Source organism: Phalacrocorax aristotelis, chromosome 15 (genome assembly GCF_949628215.1).
Source record: "Phalacrocorax aristotelis chromosome 15, bGulAri2.1, whole genome shotgun sequence".
NCBI lineage: Eukaryota > Metazoa > Chordata > Aves > Suliformes > Phalacrocoracidae > Phalacrocorax > Phalacrocorax aristotelis.
In genome coordinates this window covers 16,789,792-16,810,449 of record NC_134290.1, presented here as the reverse complement: position 1 = coordinate 16,810,449, position 20,658 = coordinate 16,789,792, and the positions used below count along the sequence as shown (strand labels likewise).

Genomic DNA, 20,658 nt, shown 5'->3' with positions numbered 1-20,658 from the left:
CCGAACAGTACGGCTCAGGCCCCGGCACAGCTCTGAACAGGAGGCAGCTTGGCACCCGTGCTCTCGCCCTCATGCCAGACCGTTAAAGCTACCCAAGTCACCGCAGGGAGATCAGCCGCCTCTGCCGCAGCCCCTGCCCGGCGCAGAGGGGCGGTTCAGAGTTGTGCGTACTCTTCCAAGTCAGCAGCCACAAAGCCTCACAGAAGCTGCGTGTCAATAGCTCTTTGGTGTCTTCTGTGGTCTTTGTGGCTCCTGCTAACTCCCCCAGATGCACGGAGCTGGGCTTTGGGGTTTTTTGCCAGGAATTTGTTTTTGGAGGTTTTGCAAGTAAAGGACTGGAAAACAGCTCAGCCCAGCTCCCCATGGCTAACATTAAGGAGATGTGCTGGGTACAGCAGCTCCCACCATCTTCTGCCAACATCCTTCTCTATCTCTAGAGCTTCTCACATTTCTCTTTACCCTCTCGGTACTCAGGCTCCTCTGAGGAAGAGGTAGTCTGGAATGCCTCCACAACAGTGCCTGGGTCTCACTCCCAGCAACATCTCTCATGGGTTGAAGACAAAAAAAAAAAAATCTACGTGCCATACTTGTAGTCGCCCTCCCTCTCCCCGCCCTTCCCGAGCAGTGCTGGAATGCAGGCTGGGCCACAGATCTCCCCTCCCAGGCTGGGGAACACTGCGCAGCCTTCAGAGACAAACCAATGGAAAAAGCAAAGATTAATTTTGACTGGCCGCTAGATCTGTTGAGGTCTGAAACTGTAAAAGTTTATGTAAACAATGAGATAAATATATTAGTACTTTTCTGAGCCAAGTGAGGTTCCATACTCATTCAAATGTGCTTTGGTTTAAAAAATAGTTTTGTGAATTTGGGTATGAGCTTCTTTATTCTTTTATACAACTTTTGCTATTTTATCTTTTTTTTTTTCCTGTTATTCCGAAAACATTCTGGAACTAAGTGACTAAAGCATATACTTAAGCTGCCTGGCCTCTTTTTTTTTTTTTTCTTTTTGTTTTTTTGTTTGTTTTTAAATTGTTTTATTCCTCTTGAGGCTCTTTGTGTATTTCAAAAAAAATTAAAATAAAATTAAAAAAAACCAAAACAAAACAAAAATGCAACTCCCTCCCCCCCACCCTAAAACTCTTAAAATCTTAAATATGAAACTAGTGTTTTGCTTTCTCATTAAAATACAGAAAAATGTTTGATACAATACTATGTCGTACAAATGCAGTTGAGTGTTTAGGCCCCAAGCAGGCCTGAAACAGTCCCTGAAGTTTTGAGTATTATTAGTTATTCATTATTACTGTCACAATTTGGAAAATTTTGTTTATACTCAATCTATGGAACACAACTTTACACAGCTACTTGAAAAAAGAACAAAATTTCCTTTTGTACAATACTCTTGCTGTACACAGACTTTATGTCATATTGTTTAAGTGCTGGGGAGGGGATAAAGTAAAAAAAAAAGACACTCTGAAAAAAATTTTTTAAAAACAGCATTGGGTCCTGAAATTTCAAGATGATTCTCAAGGCTTAAGAAGCAAGGGAAGAGGGGGCCTGGGGGCAGGGGGAGAGGCTACATCGCCCACGCACACGCTTGTAATAATGGAATTAAGTGAGGGGGAGCAGGTTATTTGCCCGCTGAGGAGCTCGCTGCTTCTTCTCACCTTGGGCTGCTCCGTGGCCCGGCTCCGTCGGTCACAGCTTGAGCTGCTGTCCCGAGGGTGCCCTCTGCGCAGCACCCGCCTGCTGCCCCCTCGCTGGCCGTGTGCCGCCGCGGTGGTGGACCCGTCCCGGCAAACCGCAGGGCCACAGCCAACGGGGCAAACCCGCGGCGGGGGACGGGGCTCATCCCAGCCATGCCCTTTTCACTAAGGGAGCTAAAAATTGTTTTGAAAATCTGGACTTGATGGGTCCTTAGCCAGCCGGCAGCATGGGGAGCCAGATCTGCTGCAGCCTAAGCCAGCGTGGGATCCAGCTCAGGTTTAGGGTGGTTGGCGGGAAGGTAAAGGCAGGGTGAAAGTGCCTAGGAACTAATCTTGCACGGCTGTCCCTGGGCCCTGCCGAGACTTGCTCTGAGAAAAAGGTAGACGGCAAGGCCTTCCCTGTCCTCCCCAAAGGCTATTTTGGGGACATTCTTGGGGTGGGGGGGGAGTTGGCAAGGAATCAAGGAGAAAAGAATTCAATATATATTCAAAATGTGGAAGTGCTAAAGACACTAAAAACCCAGTTAACCCCCGAAAAGAAAACAGCGCATCTCAGCACAATTAGAAAAAACAAAAGTCCATGCTCCCCTCTTGCGCTCCGCAGCTCGCAGGCGTCGGGGAGCAAGCAGACAATGGCACTGGGAGAAGCACCCTGGAGCGCAGCGGGCGAGAGGGGCGAGCGTGTTCCCTGTAACGTGACACCAGGCCAAGGCTCAGCGCCTCTGGGTTGTCTATTGCTTGGAGCCTGGATTCCAGTTTCCTCGGTTCATTCAATTGACCCAAAAACTTCTTATGGACTAGTCTACCTTAACAAAACAAACAAAAAAAAAAAAAAAAAAAAAAAAGGAAAAAAAAAGGCAAACAAAAACCAAACAAAAAAACCCAATAGAAAATGAAGCTTATATTTCTTTGTTTTAGTCAAACATGCTCACTTTTTTCTTTTTTTTTCCTTTTTCTTTTTTGGTCGAAACTTAAAAAATTGGTTCTGTTTTTTTAAAAAAGACAAAACGTGAGGTTTGGTAAACCTTACGCATAGAGACTATACTGGTTTGAGTGGAGAAAAAAAAAAAAACGAAACAAAAAAACAAATGAAAAAACACAAGTGTAAACCTTACTCAATTCAGAAGGGATGATTCTACTGGCTGCGAATTTTTACCACCACAGTCACGGGAGGCTTGAAATAAGCCATAGCTTTCCACAAGGTCACGCCAACAAAGTCAAGAGGGCCAAGAATCGGTGGGCTAAGTTCTCTGTCTTCTCTCCTAAACCAATAGCAGCTGTTGGCTGTGATGTCTTATGCAGATGTTGCAAGAACATTTTGTTTCTTTTTCGTTTCATTTTTCTTTCTTTTTTTTTTTTGTGTGCGTGTGTTAAATTGTCTAAAAGGGAGGATATGAAACACTTTGGTTTGCTTTTTCCTCCTCTCCCCCACCTTATTGCACTCTGGATTCTAGTAAATTATAGGCTGCTATGCCCTCACCCTCTGTCCTGCCAGGTGTTTACAGACTGACCCAGATGTGCTGGGGGAGTGGAAGATGAGGGGGACATTTTCCCCTCCCCATAGTATCCAGATTCAATAAACAAAGCTGGAAAGGGCCCAGAAAGCTCAGAGAAGTTTTCTTCTTTTATCTAAAAGTGACTACAAACAGCCAAGAGACTGCGAATGAGCCAGTCCAAGCAGCCAGCACAGCCTCTGGCTCAACGTATTTTTTGCTTTGTCTTTGGCCGAGCTTTACTTTAACATTTCTCTAGCTGACTTGTGATGGAAGGACGGGGTGGTAAAAATCCCTTAACTTTAATTTAGCTTCTACTTTTATACATTTAATTACTTACAATAAGAGAAAAAAAATGCCTAATCTTTCACTAACCATCTTATTGTTCTCATGAATTCAAGAGGTAGCAAAGGTAACAAGTCTGCCCACACAGACTCGCTCTTTAGTGAGGGAGGAAAGCTAAAAACATACACACACACAAAAAATAAAATAAAAAATAATAAAAAAGTACCTAAGGAACTTGTAGCAAGTCCAGCCTACATCAAACCCCCTCCCCGCCCACCCACCCTAGAATTAACCTCAGACCTTCCAGTTCAAACATTCACATAAACGTTACAATGGTTTTTCCTTTAATAAAACAAGTACCTCTAAGCAAAGAATATTCATACGAAACTACTAGAAAAGTAAAGACGACCCCCTGCTCACTGAAAGAAATTCCCAGGGCATCCAGTCCCTGTTCAGTCATGGGTAAGGCAGAAGAGGTTTGTGTATTTTGTGGGAAAAGGTGGCGTGTGGTTACGTGTGCCAAGGATAAAGATCAAAACCAAAAAAGGGAGGGATGTTGGGCAGGCATCGCCATTTCTTTAAGTGAAGCACTCTGGCTGGTGAACGCCTAGGTAGACTGCTCTCCCCACCATTGCCAGCCCAGGGGAAGGGTGGTGGGTTCCACTACAGCTGTGGCTTTCCCACAGCATCCGAAGGGGCTGCCAGCCCTCTGAGATGGTCCACAGACACAGCTTCCGCGCTTGTGAATGCAATGCTACGTTATTTCACAGCTACTTAGGCCACTGAAAAGGTGGACTTAATTTTCTTTTTAACAGCAAGAAATGCCCCGAGTTTGGTTTTAAAAGAGGAGGCGAGTAGGGTGACAGTAACACTAAGGAAAGAGAGAGGGAGGGGGCAGCCAGCAGGGGCAAAAGTTCCCCGTGGTCCCCCTACCTGCTCCAGATAATCAATATGGCAATGAAGTTGATGTGCGCAAAAGGAAGTGGCATTTCTTGCCAGATCACCAAGATTTGGAGGGAGAGTTCGACTAAAGGCATCAGCTTGGCTGTGGACCTTTCTTTTTTTAAAAAAAGGGAAAAAAGGAACTTTTTTTTTAAATGTTAAAGCTACATTTGTTTAGGCCTCCCATGACTGAACAGAGTATGGGGAGTTGCCCCCTTTGTTGTTTATTTTTTTTCTTTTTTCTTTTTTTTTTTTTAAGCAGCAAGTCTACAGAAAGGTAAATCACTGCGGATGGGCTCGAAGCTCATTCTGGAGTCTTTGGCTTATGTGGGAGAGGTATGCATTCGCAGGTGGCTGATCAGATTGCGCTGCTGGGTGAATTTCCCACCACACAGTTGACATTCGTAAGGTTTTTCTCCTGAGTGGACACGCATATGCTCTGTCAGTCGGTACTGCCGGGTAAAGCGCATCCCGCATTCCTCGCAAGCAAAGGGCTTGAGCCCTAAGTGGCTGCGCATGTGCCGTGTCATGGTGCCCCGCTGTGTGAACATCTTGCCGCAGATGTTGCAAGGGAAGGGCCGCGTCAGCCAGTGAGTCTTCTCATGCTGCCGCAGCGTGGCTGGATCCTTGTAGCTCTTCTCGCACACTGAACACTTGAAGGGACGGGACTCCGCGGCGTAGGACTGGTTGGGGTTGGACAAATCCTCAGCTTCGTCCTTGCCGCCGTATGTGCCTTCCTCCTTGATGTAAAGGTCTTCCTCGGTGTGTGTCTCCACATGGGCGTTGAGCTGCTCGGAGCTGGGGAAGCCTTTGCCACAGGGGATACAGACATACAGGTTGTCACCATAGGCCACTGGCTCAAACCCCTCCTGCCGGTAGACGTAGTTGGCACTAGTATGCCCGCCGCTCTCGCTCTCACTCTGGCCGCTGTCATCGCTGTTCTCCTTACCATTTTCCACCTCCTCCTTACACGGGTAGGGTAGGTCTGTGCCATAGGCCCCGGCCAGACTCCGCTCCACGGACTTGGACAAGGTCCCCAGCAGGATACCGTTGGGCAGCACTTCGCCCTCATCCCTGTCTTTGCCCCCCTCCTTTCGGTCAAAGGCGTTGTCTTTCTTGATCCACTCCTTCTTGCGGGACGAGTGCCGGAGGCCCTTGCGCTGGCTGCTCTCCGACAAAGAGTGGTGGCACTCTTCGCTCAGATCCATCTCCATGGGGTCACTGCTGTCCGCCATGCTGTGAGGGGCTCCGACTCCAGACTCGTCAAATGATGAGGCACTGTTGGCTGCGGGGGCTGAGGCAGATTGGGGAGAGCCATGCTGGCTTTCGCTGTGCTGCGTGTCATCGTGGGAAGCTGCAACAGGGAGCGACGGGCTTTTTTTGGACAGGTCAAGGCCTAGCTCCTGATCCCCAGTGCTCCCATTCGCGCTGCTGCCCCCACCGCCGTTCTTACTGGCTCCCCTGCTTAAGGAGTGACAGTTCTCTTGGTTGGAGCTGCTGATGAAGACCTCGTCATCGGAGAGCTTTCCCTTTGACAGCTCCTTTGAGTGCGAGCCCTTCAACCCCTCATTTGACCCTGAATAGCGAGCTTGGATGACCGAAGCAGTGGAAAGTCTCTGACTCCTGGCAGATCTCCCAACACCAAGGCCGCCGGCCTTGCCAGCAAAGGACTTGCCGTTCCGCTTCAGCTTCTTTCTGCAGAGAGCTGCCAGGTCGTGCAGTTGGAGGTAGCTTGCTGCGGTGAGGAGAGCATTAAAGTTCTGTTCACCGGGCTGGTCAGTCGTTAAGAGCTTACCAGTATAAATAAAGTCCAAGATCTGCCGGAACACGGTGGGGTTCACCATGTCCGTGTCTAAGTTAATCAGGTTGTCATGCAGGACGAGGGATTTGAAATACATGCTGCTGGCTGCCAGGATATTCTTATGGGCACGAAACAGGGCATTTTCTACCACAATGATCACATCACAGAGGAAACCTTTGGCTCGTTGCTGGTTCAGCTGCAGTAGCAGTTGTTTGGCATGATTTGGCAGTTCCATCTCCACCTTCTCTTCCTTTCACTTTCACTTTACCACCTGCAAAACAGGAGGATGAGAGGTGTGAACCTGCTGTTTCCACTCAAACAAGTCTACATTTAATAGACTGGCTTAACATGGTGCAGTCTATGTTAGGCTTGACACTGACTAAGGAGCTCTGGGTACGTTCAGCCCTGCAAGCTGTGATCCTGCTTGGAATACAGAGAGAAGTATTTTTCATACTTAGGTTTGATTCAAGTCTTTCAAAAATCAGATTCGTAAATATCTTTTTACAAAAGCAATCATCGTTGGCTGGAATCACTATTCAAAAGATACCAGCAGGAAAACAATAGCTAGGTACAGGGGAAAGCTGTTTCCCTCTCCTGACACAAACCTGAAGGGAAGATGAGGAGCAAGAAAAAAAGGAAGAAAAAGGAAGCATCTACTTCACTTCTACTTACATATCTGAGCATGTAAAAAAATTAGCATAAGCTGCAGCTTCCCTGCTTTAACATAGTTTGTTTCTTGGCTCTTATATGTTGAAATCTTACAACACCCAGCTGCTCTGGGGTTGAGAAAATGACATGTAGCAACTAAATCCAAATTAATTACACCGAGGTGTGAATGGGAAATCTCCTTAAGAGTATGAAAGGCTGCTTTAAAAAACACCCCCAGCAATGTCCATATCCCAATCCACTGACAGGAAGGGCTAGAATCAACCCTGAACTGGCTGAAATTCAGGATGCTGAGTTAGCTAAATGCCACGAAATGTCTTCAACAATCTGAAACTGGTTTTGTAAATTAATTCTGCCCTGCCTTTAGTTTTGAAGGAATTTTGTTTAAACTGATAGAGTCAAGTAATATATCTCAAGTCACAGTCTCTCTACCCTGAAGTACTGGGAAGAGAGGAAAATTGTGGCTACCTCTGTGTAGTTCATGTATTTCACAAATGGTATTCACTATGTTCTTTAGTTTAGATATTTCTGTTGGCTTTCCCAGCAGTAGGGACTGTATGGAGTATCTAGTTTGAGGTGTTTCAGAACTAATGCATTGCACGTTTGGTAGATACTACAATACATAAAACTAGACTTTCTACTGGGGGCTGCATGCCGGAATCCGAGATCAATTTTTAAACTTTTTTCCTTGACTTTTTATTGTTTGAAAGTGTCAACTACTACTTGTAATGGGCACTGATCCATTAAAATGGATTTAATTTCTGATTTAATTTAGTTTCTGACATTCAAATATAGGAATTAAATACCAAACATTCAACAGCCACCTTTAGCCTTTCACTTCCTTCCTTCCTTTCCCAGTTCGTATTATTATTGAAACATATTTCTCTTATTGGAGGAGGAGTAGGGTATAAGTCCATAAAAATTAAGAGCTTAAATTTTCTCTTAAAATCATCATCAGTTAATGTTTTTATTTCTTGTGAGTCTCATTACCACATTCTGTCCCATCAGATTTCAAATGATGAAGCACTAGACAGCATTATCTTCCCTCTGTGTTAGGTATGTACACTGGAGTGATACTGTCAGTATTAAAAACAACCCTACTCAAACCTGATTCTCACTAACTGGTCATAAATGGAAAGATTTAATTTGGCAGAAAGGTGGTAAATTTACATCATCCATTTCTGCACAATGAAAAGATTTTGCTTTATGAAAAAAGCTACCAAAAAGTAAACAAGTACAATTTTTCCTCCAACTTTGCTGCCTGACTAGCCTGGTACTTACACTTTTACCAACAGATCTGCCAAGCAGGTGCCTCCCTTCTTCCACAGGACACATTTCTTCACTTGGTTAGCTGGTCAGCCTGGTACTTGGTTACACATTCGGTAGAGTTTTGTGGCCCCTGTTCAGTGCACTAGCGCCTAACTCAGCATCCACACTGATCTCAGTGGCTCGTCACCTCGACCCACTGCTAAAATGGCTGCTCTGCTTTTCTTTTCTCTATTGTTTCAGCAATGCATGGCAACCCAAGAAGATGGTGGATTCACCACTGTGCCTCTGTGTATGTTAATGTTCCCAGAGGTAGCTGGCTTTAGAAAGGGTGGCAGCCAAAAGGAGGAAACACAGGCTGGCCATGGTGCTAGCCAGTTATTTCTTCTCCATCTATAGTGTTTCTGGCAGAGAAACTCACCCTGCAGCATCACAAAAACATGATAGACAGGGATTACCACCACTGAACAGTGTTGAGCACTTTAAAAACAAGTTTTGCTGTAATTAGTTACATCAGAGTTGCAGAACGCAGGCAATGTGTCTGGTTCTAGTGGCTTGCTTCCAGAATTGCTGATTAAGAGGAAGAAGCAACAACACAGAGGCACCAAATACCCACTTTTATCTAGCCAGACCAGTAAAAGCACTTACTTCTGGGTCACCGAGATACATTGATAGGGAAGGACAAAAACATGGCTTGCAACACAACACAGCATCTATATATATAAATGCATCCTGCCTAAGAATAGAAAGAGACAGCCTACTACTATGCTTTTTGCTGCGAGCATAACAGTGCTTCTCCATGCAAATAACACAAAATCCCTGGATATGATTTTTAAGTGTTCCATAAAGGACAAATACAGGAAAGGAAAGAGCAATATTTTTTGCCTAAGCAGACTGACTTAAAAAATGTATGTTACTGAAGTAAAAGTGAGCTTATTTCCCATTCATGTGGCGCTTGAAGCAGAGGTCTAGCAATCTCTGTATACGTGTTTGTCAAAGCCTTTGCAAAGAGCCAAGGCTTGCTGCAGCTACTAATTGGAATTATTTTTCGATTTTTACTTCTGGTTTTTTTTTCCCCTGCCTTAAATGATATTGAAACCAGGTAAAGACCCTTTAGGGAAAGCCCTGGAAATGGGTAGAACTATGGTTCTGCTTTTTACTGACCTTCATGAGGAAGGTAATGTTATTATTAAACCTCAATATGTTCTGCAGCATAAAAATTAGCATAGTACAAGTTGCTTAAATTACCTCTATTTATCACACATGTCAAATTTTACAGAAGTGTTCATGTTCAGTAGGACATAAGTATGAGGTGTGTTATTACCTTTAGTAGATTTTAAAAGCAGTGGTCAGGTTTAAGCACTATAACACTGCATATCAAATTTGAATTTGTTAGCTGAAGTCTAACATGGATTTATCCACCCCAACAAAATGAGTGTAACACTGCAAGGCAGCAAAACCTTCAGCCAGGTTTAGACCCCCATGTTTAAGATTTTGCCAGACTTGCCCACCGAGACCTTTTACCAGGACACCAACATGGGTCAGAGAACACACCTTTGACTGACGTACCTTTGTTGACAAAAGCTTTATAGCATCAACTTGGCTTCTGTGTATTGTGCAGTCCTGAACAAAAATAAATCTGTTCCAGATATTCTCCAGAGCTGACCAGTTACAAACCCTTCTTTAGCAATGATGCGTTTCAGAGGTGGGGGAAGAGGGGTGTGTTGGAAAACTTGTTAGCGAAAGAGAAGCAGGCATTATTCCTTAATCTGTGGCATTCCTAAAATCTCACTTCTAGCTGAAAGCATGGGACCAAAGACAACCACGAGGTTAAGTCCAGTATGAAAGTTAGCAGATCTTCCCAAACAAATGGCAGGTGCTGCCTTACAAAGGCCTTGCTGCCCATCAGTTTGCAGAGACTGGCACTTAACAAAACCTGAACGTTTGGATAACACCACCACCACCAATAACGACAACGAAAGCCCCAAAAAGCCCTGAAAAATCACAGTGGTATATTTCTTGTATCTCAGTATCATTTTTAAGAATGCTTCCTTTTCTGTTTTCTGCAAAAAGATAGAAAAAACGTACTTCCAGTTCGGAGGACCCCTGGCTCAGAAAAGGGTTAACTGTATCTCTAGTTTAAAAAACCAAACCCCAGACCTCAGGAATATGTAGATGTCTCACTGGGGCCACAGTCTTTTATCACTGAATTTGGTGTGCTGAATTTCAGTCCTTTGCACTTAAAACAGGATCACAGAAGGCTTTGGACAAACAGCATTAGAGATGGTCTTTTTTCAGATTCAGTTTGCTCCCTAGCCATCCAAGACACATAGTTTTCAGAGCAATGAACCTGCTCAATTATTCTTGTGCAAGTAGGGAATGAAGCGAGACTGAGGCTCTCCACTACCTCTACCATATCCATGACACTGAGACACAGCACATGCAAAGACATGAAAACACAGGGCACAAATCACAGAATACAGTAATGCTGCAAGCAGATGCCACACATCAAACAAAGCTTCGCAAGCTAAGAGCTGATAGGGTCTTCATAAAGCAATATTGCCCAAGGAGCTGGGTTACTGCGAGCTGCTGTGCCCAGCCTGGGGGCACACTGCGGTCCTGTGGGCATGACCACTGTGCAGAAGACACAGGCTGCTCCAGGAGCTGTGCTGGTCTCACTACAAAGCAGGAAAAACTTAATTTTCTCTCAATTTCCACGGGCTCTGGACATCACAGAAAATTAAATTGCCAAAGTACAGGAGAAGAGGAATCCCTTCACCCCTTTGAATAGTATAAAATATACATATTCACTACAGATTTGATTCTCTTTAATATTACTAAATCTCTTCCTAAAAGTAATTGCTGAACGAATGCTAGATGTGTTAGCTTAGCAACCTCTGGCAGGAGATGCTATTTGATTTCATCTCTGAGTTATAGATTGCAGCATATGAATATTGTTTACCTTTTAAGAAGCAACACCAGTGAAGCAAAGAATCAATCAAAAACAGATCTAAGGAATCACTCATTTCACGTAGAGGATTTGTGGATGGATGAGAAGGCTAGACACCGAGCACCTGAACAGTGAACTAACAGTACTGCAGATAAAAACCAACAAACAGATTAGATGTGATGTATCACATTAGATGCCATTAAAGCATTAGCCTACTGTGCATGTTATAGTATACCTAGGAAAAGATAGGGGCCTGCTTACTTATTTCTCCACCTTCCCAAGCAGTTGTGCTGCACTGAGCAGACACTGCGGCAGCGAGCATGGGGAAGAGCAAGACAAAATTAAATCAGTTTCCTACATTGCTCTTTCCCACCAGTTTACTTCTGGCATTAAAAATGCTGTGTCCAGCTGCTACTGGATCTGGGTGAAACCGAAACAGATGACTTCTGCACGCTTCAGTTTCAGATGAACTAACTTTTTCAAAACACTTGAAGCCCCCACTGGGAAGAGAGCTTTCCTGTTGCTCACTGGCTCATCTGATCTTCCTTTCCCCACATCCCAACCTATTTCCAGGACTCTCCCGAGGTATCCCTGAGAAGGTCTTTCGTGGCCACTAACCTTCCCGCCAGGAGCTTCAGTTGGCAGGTCATTAGCCCATGCCTTGTAAAGGTATTCACATTCCATTCCAGAGCAGCAGAGGCATAGGGAGGAATGCGGGAGCTGTGTGTTAGCCCAGATGGTTCCCTATCCTGGTCCCTGTGAGCAGGCAGGCAGCAGAACTCAGAAGGAGAGAAAAGAACATGCATTTTCATCATTGGCAGTGGAGCAGCAAAAGCTCTGTGAGGCTGGCTCAAGCAGAAAACAGGATGCGGCACCCTTGTTATTCCTCACAGGAATCTCTCACTTCAAAATAGGTAAGATCAACATGTCAAGTTACTCGGGGAGAGGTCTGCAAAGCTGGGAAGGGAGAGAAAGCAACATGCAGGACAGAGCAGGATGGGCAGCTGATGTTGCAGGTGTGGACATGGGAAGGAGAGGGAGAATGGAGGATCATTTAGCAGAGGATACCACATCAGCAAACTTAAAGTGGCCCTCACTTAGTTTGTTACATGCCAATTAGTGCCAGGCAGAACTGCCCTCCCGGCTCCCTGAAGCAGCTCTTTCACAACTCCCACAGAAACAGAATAGCTTTGCTTATGGACACAAGCACCTGTTTGGTACCTCTGTGCGGCAACGTTTGGATAATAGGTACGTGGGCAATACATGCTCAACTGCTACCAGCTCCTGGCCCAAAAAGGAGAGAAGAAAAAGAGTCAGATGATTTCCCCAGCCCCTTCTCTTTCCTGTTCTAGAATAACAAGGAGAGCCTGACTTAGCTAGGCCCTTCTCTACTGCATGGCAGACTGTCCAGGGAGGGGGAATCTCCGTGGGTGAAAAGGGTAGGGGCCCTGTGTGCATGAAAGCACTAACGTCAGGAGAGCAAAGTGATTTCCAGTCAGTGCAAGGCTGCAGCAAAGCAGGAACACCTTGCTATACAGGCTGAGACTACGAGCAGTAGAATGCAGATTAACCACTTGGTTGCCGCTTACCATGCCAGGTACATTGGGCTAAAGGCACCTCCATCCAGTGCTGCCCGACGTGCCAGGTACATCCCATGATGTTCCATTGAAATCACAACAGGCCATCAATAGAACGTGGCTGCACGGATGCAGAATGGAGAACCAGCAGGGACGCTGTTAAATGCAATTAAAAAACTGCAATCAAAATTGAAACGTACATTTTAAAATGGCCACCTGCCTTAAATATGTAACTACTAGAACAACCTCCCCTCCACCCCGTCTCCCCAGAAGTGCTGAACTGCGACGGAAAGAGCGGGAGGCCTCTGCAAGTTTCTTGGTGGCTCTCTCTGGCCACCTCCATTCAGGAGTCTCAACGGCACTGACCTTCAGGGGCACCAGTCCATATATATCCAAGAACAGCAGATCCCCGGATGCCTGTACCAACTTCCTTCTGCCCAGAAACTCAGGCAACTGAATATCACCATTTAGAAATGCCTCTACAATAAGAAAAGCCTGGCGCCAGAGCTTCATGGTCTCGTTCCCCGCACAGTACAGGCAATGGAAGAAACAAACGCTGATCCTCTGTGTTGTCCCCATTTCCCTGTCGCCCTTCCCAAGCCTTTGAAATCCTGCTCTTCCAGAGATGTTATGGCATTGGGCCAGGCTGGGTCCTTCGGCATTTGTTACATCTGTGGTGCCGGACGGGAGGAGAAAGTACTGTACACCCTCTCCTATTTACAATGATGCTCCGCTGATAATTTAATCTATGTTCATGGAGACTGGAGACCAAGTGGATCCACACTGAACTACAGCTGGTACAAGAGTCGCAAAATCGAAGATCTCTAATTCCATCCTTCCCTGCCCAAAGGAAAAGGCAACAATCTCTTTTCCATGTCAGGGAAAGGCACATTCCACAGATACACAGCTCCTCAAGCCTAGGGTATCCTCTGCAGCGCCCATCCTCCTTCCCCCAGAGGCCCTGTGTCAGCTCCGGCAGGGTTATCAAGGAGGATAGTCTCAGGGCAGATGCCAAGCACAGGTCCCTCTCTACAAGTGGCGATGCTGCCTCAGTGAAAACAAAACAAAACCAAACAAAAAACCGAACAAAAAAAAGAAAACAAACCGAAAAAACAGAACAGAAATAAGCCTGCAGCCTCACAGGGAATTAAAATAGGTTTTTAGACCCTCATGGCGAACTGAAATTTCTGCAGAGCTCTTGTCACATTGATGGCTGCATGTCTCCAGCTGTGCTGCTGGAGATAGAAATCTAATATTTAAAAAATTAGAAGAATATTGATTATCATTTCAACCTTCAAAGATAAAAGGCCAAATGAAAAAGACTTACAGTAATTAATGTAGTTGGATGAGAGAACGTAAAGAATGATCTGGCCTGGCAAACAGAAAGTGTCTTCATGAAAAGGACACTGAATGGAAGGAGATAGTTCTTAGTTCTTCCTGGACATCTGCTGGGCTCAAGCCCAGGACAGCGTTCCCATCATTCCCACCTGCATTCTTATCCCCACAATTCTGTAACTAAATCCCTTTCACACTGAACTAATAGGTCTTTTGTATTCAGTTCGCCTTGTTTTGACTGCTATGGACTGAATATTTTTAAATCTTGTCAATACAATGAAGAAGTGAAATGTAAGCGTTTGCTTACTGAACTGGGCTATGCTGAGCCAAGAGCATTTGCTGAACTAGTCTGAACGGACCACTGCCAGCATGAACAGGCCAGCCCACATTTAAGAAGCATGCAACTGTAAGCATAACGGGGCAGAGCCTTAGGGATCTGGAGCTCCCCTGTCTCCAAGAGATCACCCACTCTAGGCTGCATACGAGCAGCACATTACTGGCTGCATCTGCCAGCATCAGGACTCTGCAAAACACTCAGCAATACCAGCAATACTCAGCTTAAGAGAGGCTGAAGGCTGCGTAAAGGTATTTCTTGGACAGCTTTTGAGACAGGAGCTCAAATGCAGATTTACACCCAGATTACAGCAATTTGCATCTTGCTACTGTGAAACAAGCTCTTCTCCCCTCTAGGGCAGAGATTAGCAGAGGACTGCTTAAAACAAAGATGTTTCCTACTGTTAGAACATCACACTGCAGTCAGAAATGAAGCTTCCTGCCAATTCCTAAACAGAGCCCTCGCATATTATACGTTTATTTTCACTGCTGACATGAAGAAGCCTAAGACTACCCAAACCCCTTAGTGGGAGGAGAAGAGAAGAGGCATGGACATTGCAGATCTTGTCAAGCTGAGCCAGGCACTAAAAATTCCTGCATCTCTGCAGAGCAGAGCTGATCTCAGGAACACAGCAGTGGCACAAAACAAATAAAGCCTCAGCAGCTCGTGAGCAGCAATAGATGTTGGGCTCTTCCGCAGCCCTGCAACAACTGAGCAAGCTCAGCTCCAACTGTACCTGCACTGCAAGTGGTAAAGGCAGCTCTGATGTCCCGTGCTAACCTGAAGACTCCTTGTTGCACTGAAGTACCGACATATTCAGTGGAGTAACCCAGCTCACACAGAAGGAAGGATACCCTCCACCCATCCACCAGTTAAGACCCCTTTGGTATGCAAAATTCTTCTGTTTCCCAGCTACCTTTAAGCCTTGATGTATAGAATCCTCCATTTACAATGCAAGAATTTAGGACATGACTAAAGGGTTGTTGCTACCTCCCAGCTAATCCTAGAGAGTGTTAGGCAGGATCAACAGCCCTATGAATTACATGGAGTGAGAAGATGCTTGTGGTCCTAAAAGCTTGGGACGTGTCCTTCAGTGCGGTAGGCCAGAGTTGGCAGGGGGTGCACAGGGTGGCAGCTCCATGCTGGGCAGTGCTCTGGGGGCAAAAGCACACAGCACTGTGGAGAAGAAGGAACATCGTGACCCTTTTCCAACTTCTCCCAAGTGTCTTACAGCACCCTCCCAGCTGCAGCACAGATTTAGGGCTCTGAGTCACCACAAGTACAAGCTGATAGCTGGGTTATGAAATGCAGCAATACTGGAGCTGTCCCTGCAACTGGGGAGGGATTTCCAGGACAGGGATGAGGCAGGCAGCTGGGAGTGTTAAATGCACTAGCGATTGTGACTCAGAGCCCTTAGTTACAAGGTTTGTTAGAGCAAACAAGGCCTCAGAGTACTGGGAGAAATGGGAGAAGGTTTGATAAAGATCCTCCCAATTGGCCTGCTTATTTTTATTTCTTGTGTGGACTCAGCAAACTTTTCTGCAGAGAGAAGCAGACTGCACAGGAGTATCTACATACGGATACTGCTAATATCACGAACTTGTTGCAATAGTTAACACTGGGTTTCATGCTGAGGGTTGCAGGAAGGACATGGGTAGCAACAGCCTTGGACCAAAACGTCATCTCTCTCACCACATGATAGATACCAGTGAGCACAGAAACAAACTTTGCTGTCTCATTTTCTTCTACAAGACCAAATCTCGTTCCGGTATCTCATGTATACCTGCAAAAGCAGAAGCAGTTCTCCTTAACACAAATAAACAATGCCTTAAATGCAGCCCCTTTTGCACTTTATCTACCATATTTTCTTTTTTTGCCAAGAACTGACCACGTACTCAGCCCTGCACCTCCCAGAGAAATCTTTGTCTCTAAGCTCCACTCCTGTGAAGCCTTTCAAGCGAACCACTGTTTAAGAATCGGTCCTGGCAGTATCACGACTGCACTGCCTGCCAAACGTCCCTCCCAATCAGATGCTTAACTGATCATCCTGAACCCTCCCTCGTACGTTTGGTTCTCTGCAACCACCAAAAAATGTTTCTGCAACTCTGAGCCTGGCAAACGAGAGGATGCCAGCAAGCCACTATTGCTTGTAAAAGCAGAGGGACTAACAGACACAAAGTTTTGCAAACTCTGCATTGCATCCAAATCTGTCCAAGCTGAAGATAACCTAAGGGGAAAGCAGGGTTTACTCATCTTCCAAATTCTTAATTTCTTTGGCTGCCTCTCCTCAAACACTACTTCTCATTTTGACTGTTTTATTCCTCTGTCTTCTTCACTTGAGTCTTCAGACTTTCTTTAAACTCATCTCACAAGCTGCAAGGAGGTCACTGTACATATGCTTCCAAAATCTGCCTCTTCCCAGCAAGGCTCCCATCCTGCCACCCTTATCCTGCAGCACTGCACAGGGCCCAGGGCTGCATGTACCTCACGCGCGTTTGGCCAGCCTTCTCTGTCAGACAGTTTCTCAGCTTTGGGGATTACAGCCCCAGGAACGTTATGAAAGGCAGCCCAGCAAGGTCATGGGGTGTTGAAAACTTTGCTACAGTCCAAAGCAAAGGATCTTCCTCCTTTCCTTCCCTATACACTATTCCTGTCAAACTGAAGGGGTTTCTGGCAGTCCTTAAAACACACAAATTATAGGCTCTTGTCATGAATCAAGACTTAAAACATCCCTCCATTTAAAAAAAGTGGAAGGGGAGGAGCAAGGCAGAGGGGAAGGTACTTTTGCCCCAGATTTGGTTTTGAAAAGGGGATTGGCAGCCGATGCATGTGCTTTTACCCTGTAATCTGGAAGCTCCTCAGGACAGGACCCCAGAAGCATTTTACACTGAACTATATACACACCCCACAGCAAAAGAACCAGCAGCTCCCGCATCCGTTCCAGTCTGCTCAGCTTCTAAATCAACACTGCCAGAAGGCAAGACAGCACTATAACAAATTAGCACCACTCACAATTTGTTGAAGTTGCTGTTCCATTGTTTGTTTATTTAAAACACGAGCGCGCGCGCGCACACACACACACACACACACACACACGCGCACACACACAAACCTCCCAAGCTTGCTCTCTGCTGCCATCACCCAAACTCCACGTTTGTAGTCTCAGAGAGAGGCAAGCAAAGGCGGTGGATTAAACCCATGCAGAGCAACAGCCACTGCGCCGGGACTCTGCCTGGGTTTGCTCTTTCACTACAAGCAAAACAAAAGAGTGCCCACACTGTTCCAGCCTGGAAGATCAAGGTGTCAAAATCCTTATTTCGGCATTTGACAAGACAAGTGCTGTTAAGAAAAAAAGGGCCACAGGCTTGAAAGGACCCAGCACTAATAAAACTCTTAGGGCTAATGCTATTTATGAACATCCAAGGGATCATCTGAACCCCTTATCAACCCACAAGATTATAAGATCTTTAAAATAGGAAACGTCTTACTTCATAAAGCACCGTATAAGTTTACAAAGCACAATATTAGTGGTTATAAATAATTGTCAGAGTAGAGCAAAGAGGTGGCTGTAAAACCCGAAAAAGTACTTCTGTTCCTATTTCATTCCAAGCTCTGCGCAGTAATACTGTAGGTTGGCTGTTCTGACTTGGTTTTCTCACGCACCAGTCTGTTTTTAGAGATTATTTGGGAAACGTGCTATGCTTTGAATTACACTGGAGAGATTAACGTTTATCACGAGGTGATCATGACACAGGTGATTTAAAAAACCTGTCATAGATTTTTATTCTTCCCCCAAACACAGTCCAATTCGCCAGCATGTGTCCGTGTGCCAGCAGTGATTCCTTTACCCAGCATTTCTGCCTGTAGGCACTCGCTCCATGCAGAGCACCCTGCTATCTGAGCAATTGCTCACCAGTTGCGTCACGTAGCCTACAGAGGCAGCTTCTCTTTCATTTCTCTTGGTTTATACGACACTAAGCTCCGGGCTGCTGCAGGCATAGTTTAAAGGACAGTGAAGTCAGCGCCATCACCTCAAATCCTTACATGCTTTCATGTAGTTATTTTTTTCATTTTAGAGACATTTTTCTGGTTTATGAATGTTCTAAGTGTTTGCGTCTTCTGGCTGCTGTATCACGTGCTGACAGATAGCGGGATCACCCAAAGCATCTCTGCTAGCCTGGGTTGAGCACAGTTTTGGTTTCTGGACAGGGGTACACGAGATACCACAGTTACCTCTACCAGTCTAACAACAGTTAAGGAAATTACTAGATTTTATACTCAAATTGAGACCTTTGCATGGAATTCTGTGGGCACCAAAACAATTACAATTTTATTCTCCAGATAAGCCATGGTTTGTCAAATGTTTAAATACTCAAGCTTAAGTATTTCAAAAGCTACTCGCTTTATATTTGTCACGTAGGGAAATTGCTAAGCAATTTGTGCATTTATTTCCTGTCAGAAAAAAGCCTCAAAGAGCACAGCAGAATGGATCACCCTCCTTCTTTCAGCACTATTAAAACCATCTCATTGGTAATTATTCTCCTCAAGATGGGTGTGGGGGAATGAAAAGCTGGAGCAAATTCTATTTATAGAAGATAACCTTGGGAAAAACAGGAGGTACCAGAGAAACAGGCATGAGGGGTGAAGTTGTGACAGTACTGAAACTAGCAGGAGACACAGGTGTACCAGGTGTCTGTGCCAGAGAGCTCTGGGAACACAAATGTGGCCGCACCTCCTACAAGATTTAGGCTTGACTGGCATGTTTCATAGGCACTCAGATGAGAATTTACAGAGACAATTCACATATTTAAAAGCTTGAGCAAGAGTTAAAAAAAAAAACCTAAAACAAACCCACACTAAAAGGCTATTTTAAAAGTTTGCTGGATCACTTCCCATAGAGCTCTCCCCTCTCAGCAAGGAAAGCCGTTAAAGAAGAAACAAAAAACCAAGCAGAACCAAAACAGAAAAACCAAAACAGCCAGAGGGACTGAAACCGCTCTTACACAGATGAAACAACTCAGCAGTTTTATACCTACACAAATAGGATCAGGATCTGGCCCAAGGAGTGATACATGTACAAACTACTGCTACCAGCCACAACAAACATGGATACTACACCTTGGAATGGAAGAAAAAAAAATAAATGGTTGTATCCTTACCACTTCCAGCAGAGCCCACTAATATAACAGCGTCAGGAGACTCCCAGAGGACGCAAAACGTATGTTTAGCGAGGATATGTTTGGCCTAAAATCTCTCTCTTGGCATTGTGCATTCCCAAACACCTGTATCTAGTATGTAGCTGCTTTCAGTCCCTGGCCCTTGGCTGCACATGACTCAGCCACACATGGTTCTGTCACAGAGAAGGGCTGAATAAACTGTAGCACCATTATGGCACAGTGCCGGTGCTCCACAACACGTACGTCCTGAGGCTCGTGAACCTGAGAAGAGATAAGCCTCAGCAGCCATAGGGATGTTCCGATGCCATCCAGCTTTCTCTGACCCATCAAGTCAGCCCATCTAGGGTTAATGTATTCCCTTCCCCAGGCATTCTCTTGGCAGACACTTTAGTCAGAGAAAACATTTTAACAGGAGGAAAAACACCCTAAAATCCAAAACCAAACAACAGTCAACTAAGTGGCAGAGGTGGCATCCTCCTTATCAGAGAATATCCTCCATCGCAGATGCCAGCACAGCTTTCACAGACCTTCTTTCTCTGCTACCTCAGTGTAAGAAGCCTGACAATAATCCCAAATCCCCAGACCATTCCAGGACCAGTCTTTGCACACGCAGACCCATTCCAGACAATTAAAGTCTTATAACAGGGTATGTAATGTAAGAGCCCTTTTAATCTTGTGCAGGCAAGAAATAGCAGGGACCTGCCTGTAGAAAGATTTAAAAGTATATAGTAATTCATCAAATTGATTTAATACAGCCAGCTGCATGTGAGAATGCTGGCCCAAGCAGACATAGTCCCAGTAGAATGCCTTTGCTTACAAATAGGCAAGGTGCTTTGGCGCAGCTACTGCATCCTTTGAAAAAGTTGGTTGTGACATGTTGGGAAAAGACTTGGATTTTCCGGCTGCTCTCTAAGCAGGAGGCAATTCAGTGAGCGCACCCAAGACCTGCAGCAGACACCACGCCAAGATTTGTCTTCATTATGTTCCGATTTTCACACAACTTTCTATTATTTGCAATAGCCAGAAAAAAGTGCTGATTAAATTTTTCATGTTTCTAAAAACAGAGGAAAGGTCAGGAAAGCACTGTTACGCATAATTTTTTCTTTCTCTAGCAGCAGCCACTGAGTGT

The 20,658-nt window shown here is 45.2% G+C and overlaps 1 protein-coding gene across 10 annotated transcripts in view; it reads right to left on the bottom strand.

The window, feature by feature from the left end:
- Positions 1 to 3,976: 3,976 nt before the first annotated feature.
- HIC2 (HIC ZBTB transcriptional repressor 2) overlaps positions 3,977 to 20,658 on the bottom strand; it is a 74,680-nt gene continuing 57,998 nt past the window's right edge. For 3 of the 10 annotated variants that reach the window (XM_075110857.1, XM_075110855.1, XM_075110856.1), the window contains 3 exons: positions 12,696 to 12,839; positions 11,119 to 11,251; positions 3,977 to 6,495 (listed from right to left, as the gene is read on the bottom strand). In XM_075110857.1, the coding sequence (XP_074966958.1) occupies positions 4,747 to 6,459 (1,713 nt within the window). In that variant the 5' untranslated portion in view covers positions 6,460 to 6,495; positions 11,119 to 11,251; positions 12,696 to 12,839 and the 3' untranslated portion in view covers positions 3,977 to 4,746. Of the gene's footprint in view, positions 6,496 to 8,171; positions 8,320 to 11,118; positions 11,252 to 11,724; positions 11,886 to 12,695; positions 12,840 to 20,658 lie in introns of those variants that run through there. The other 7 variants (XM_075110852.1, XM_075110853.1, XM_075110854.1 and 4 more) reach the window with 4 other exon arrangements.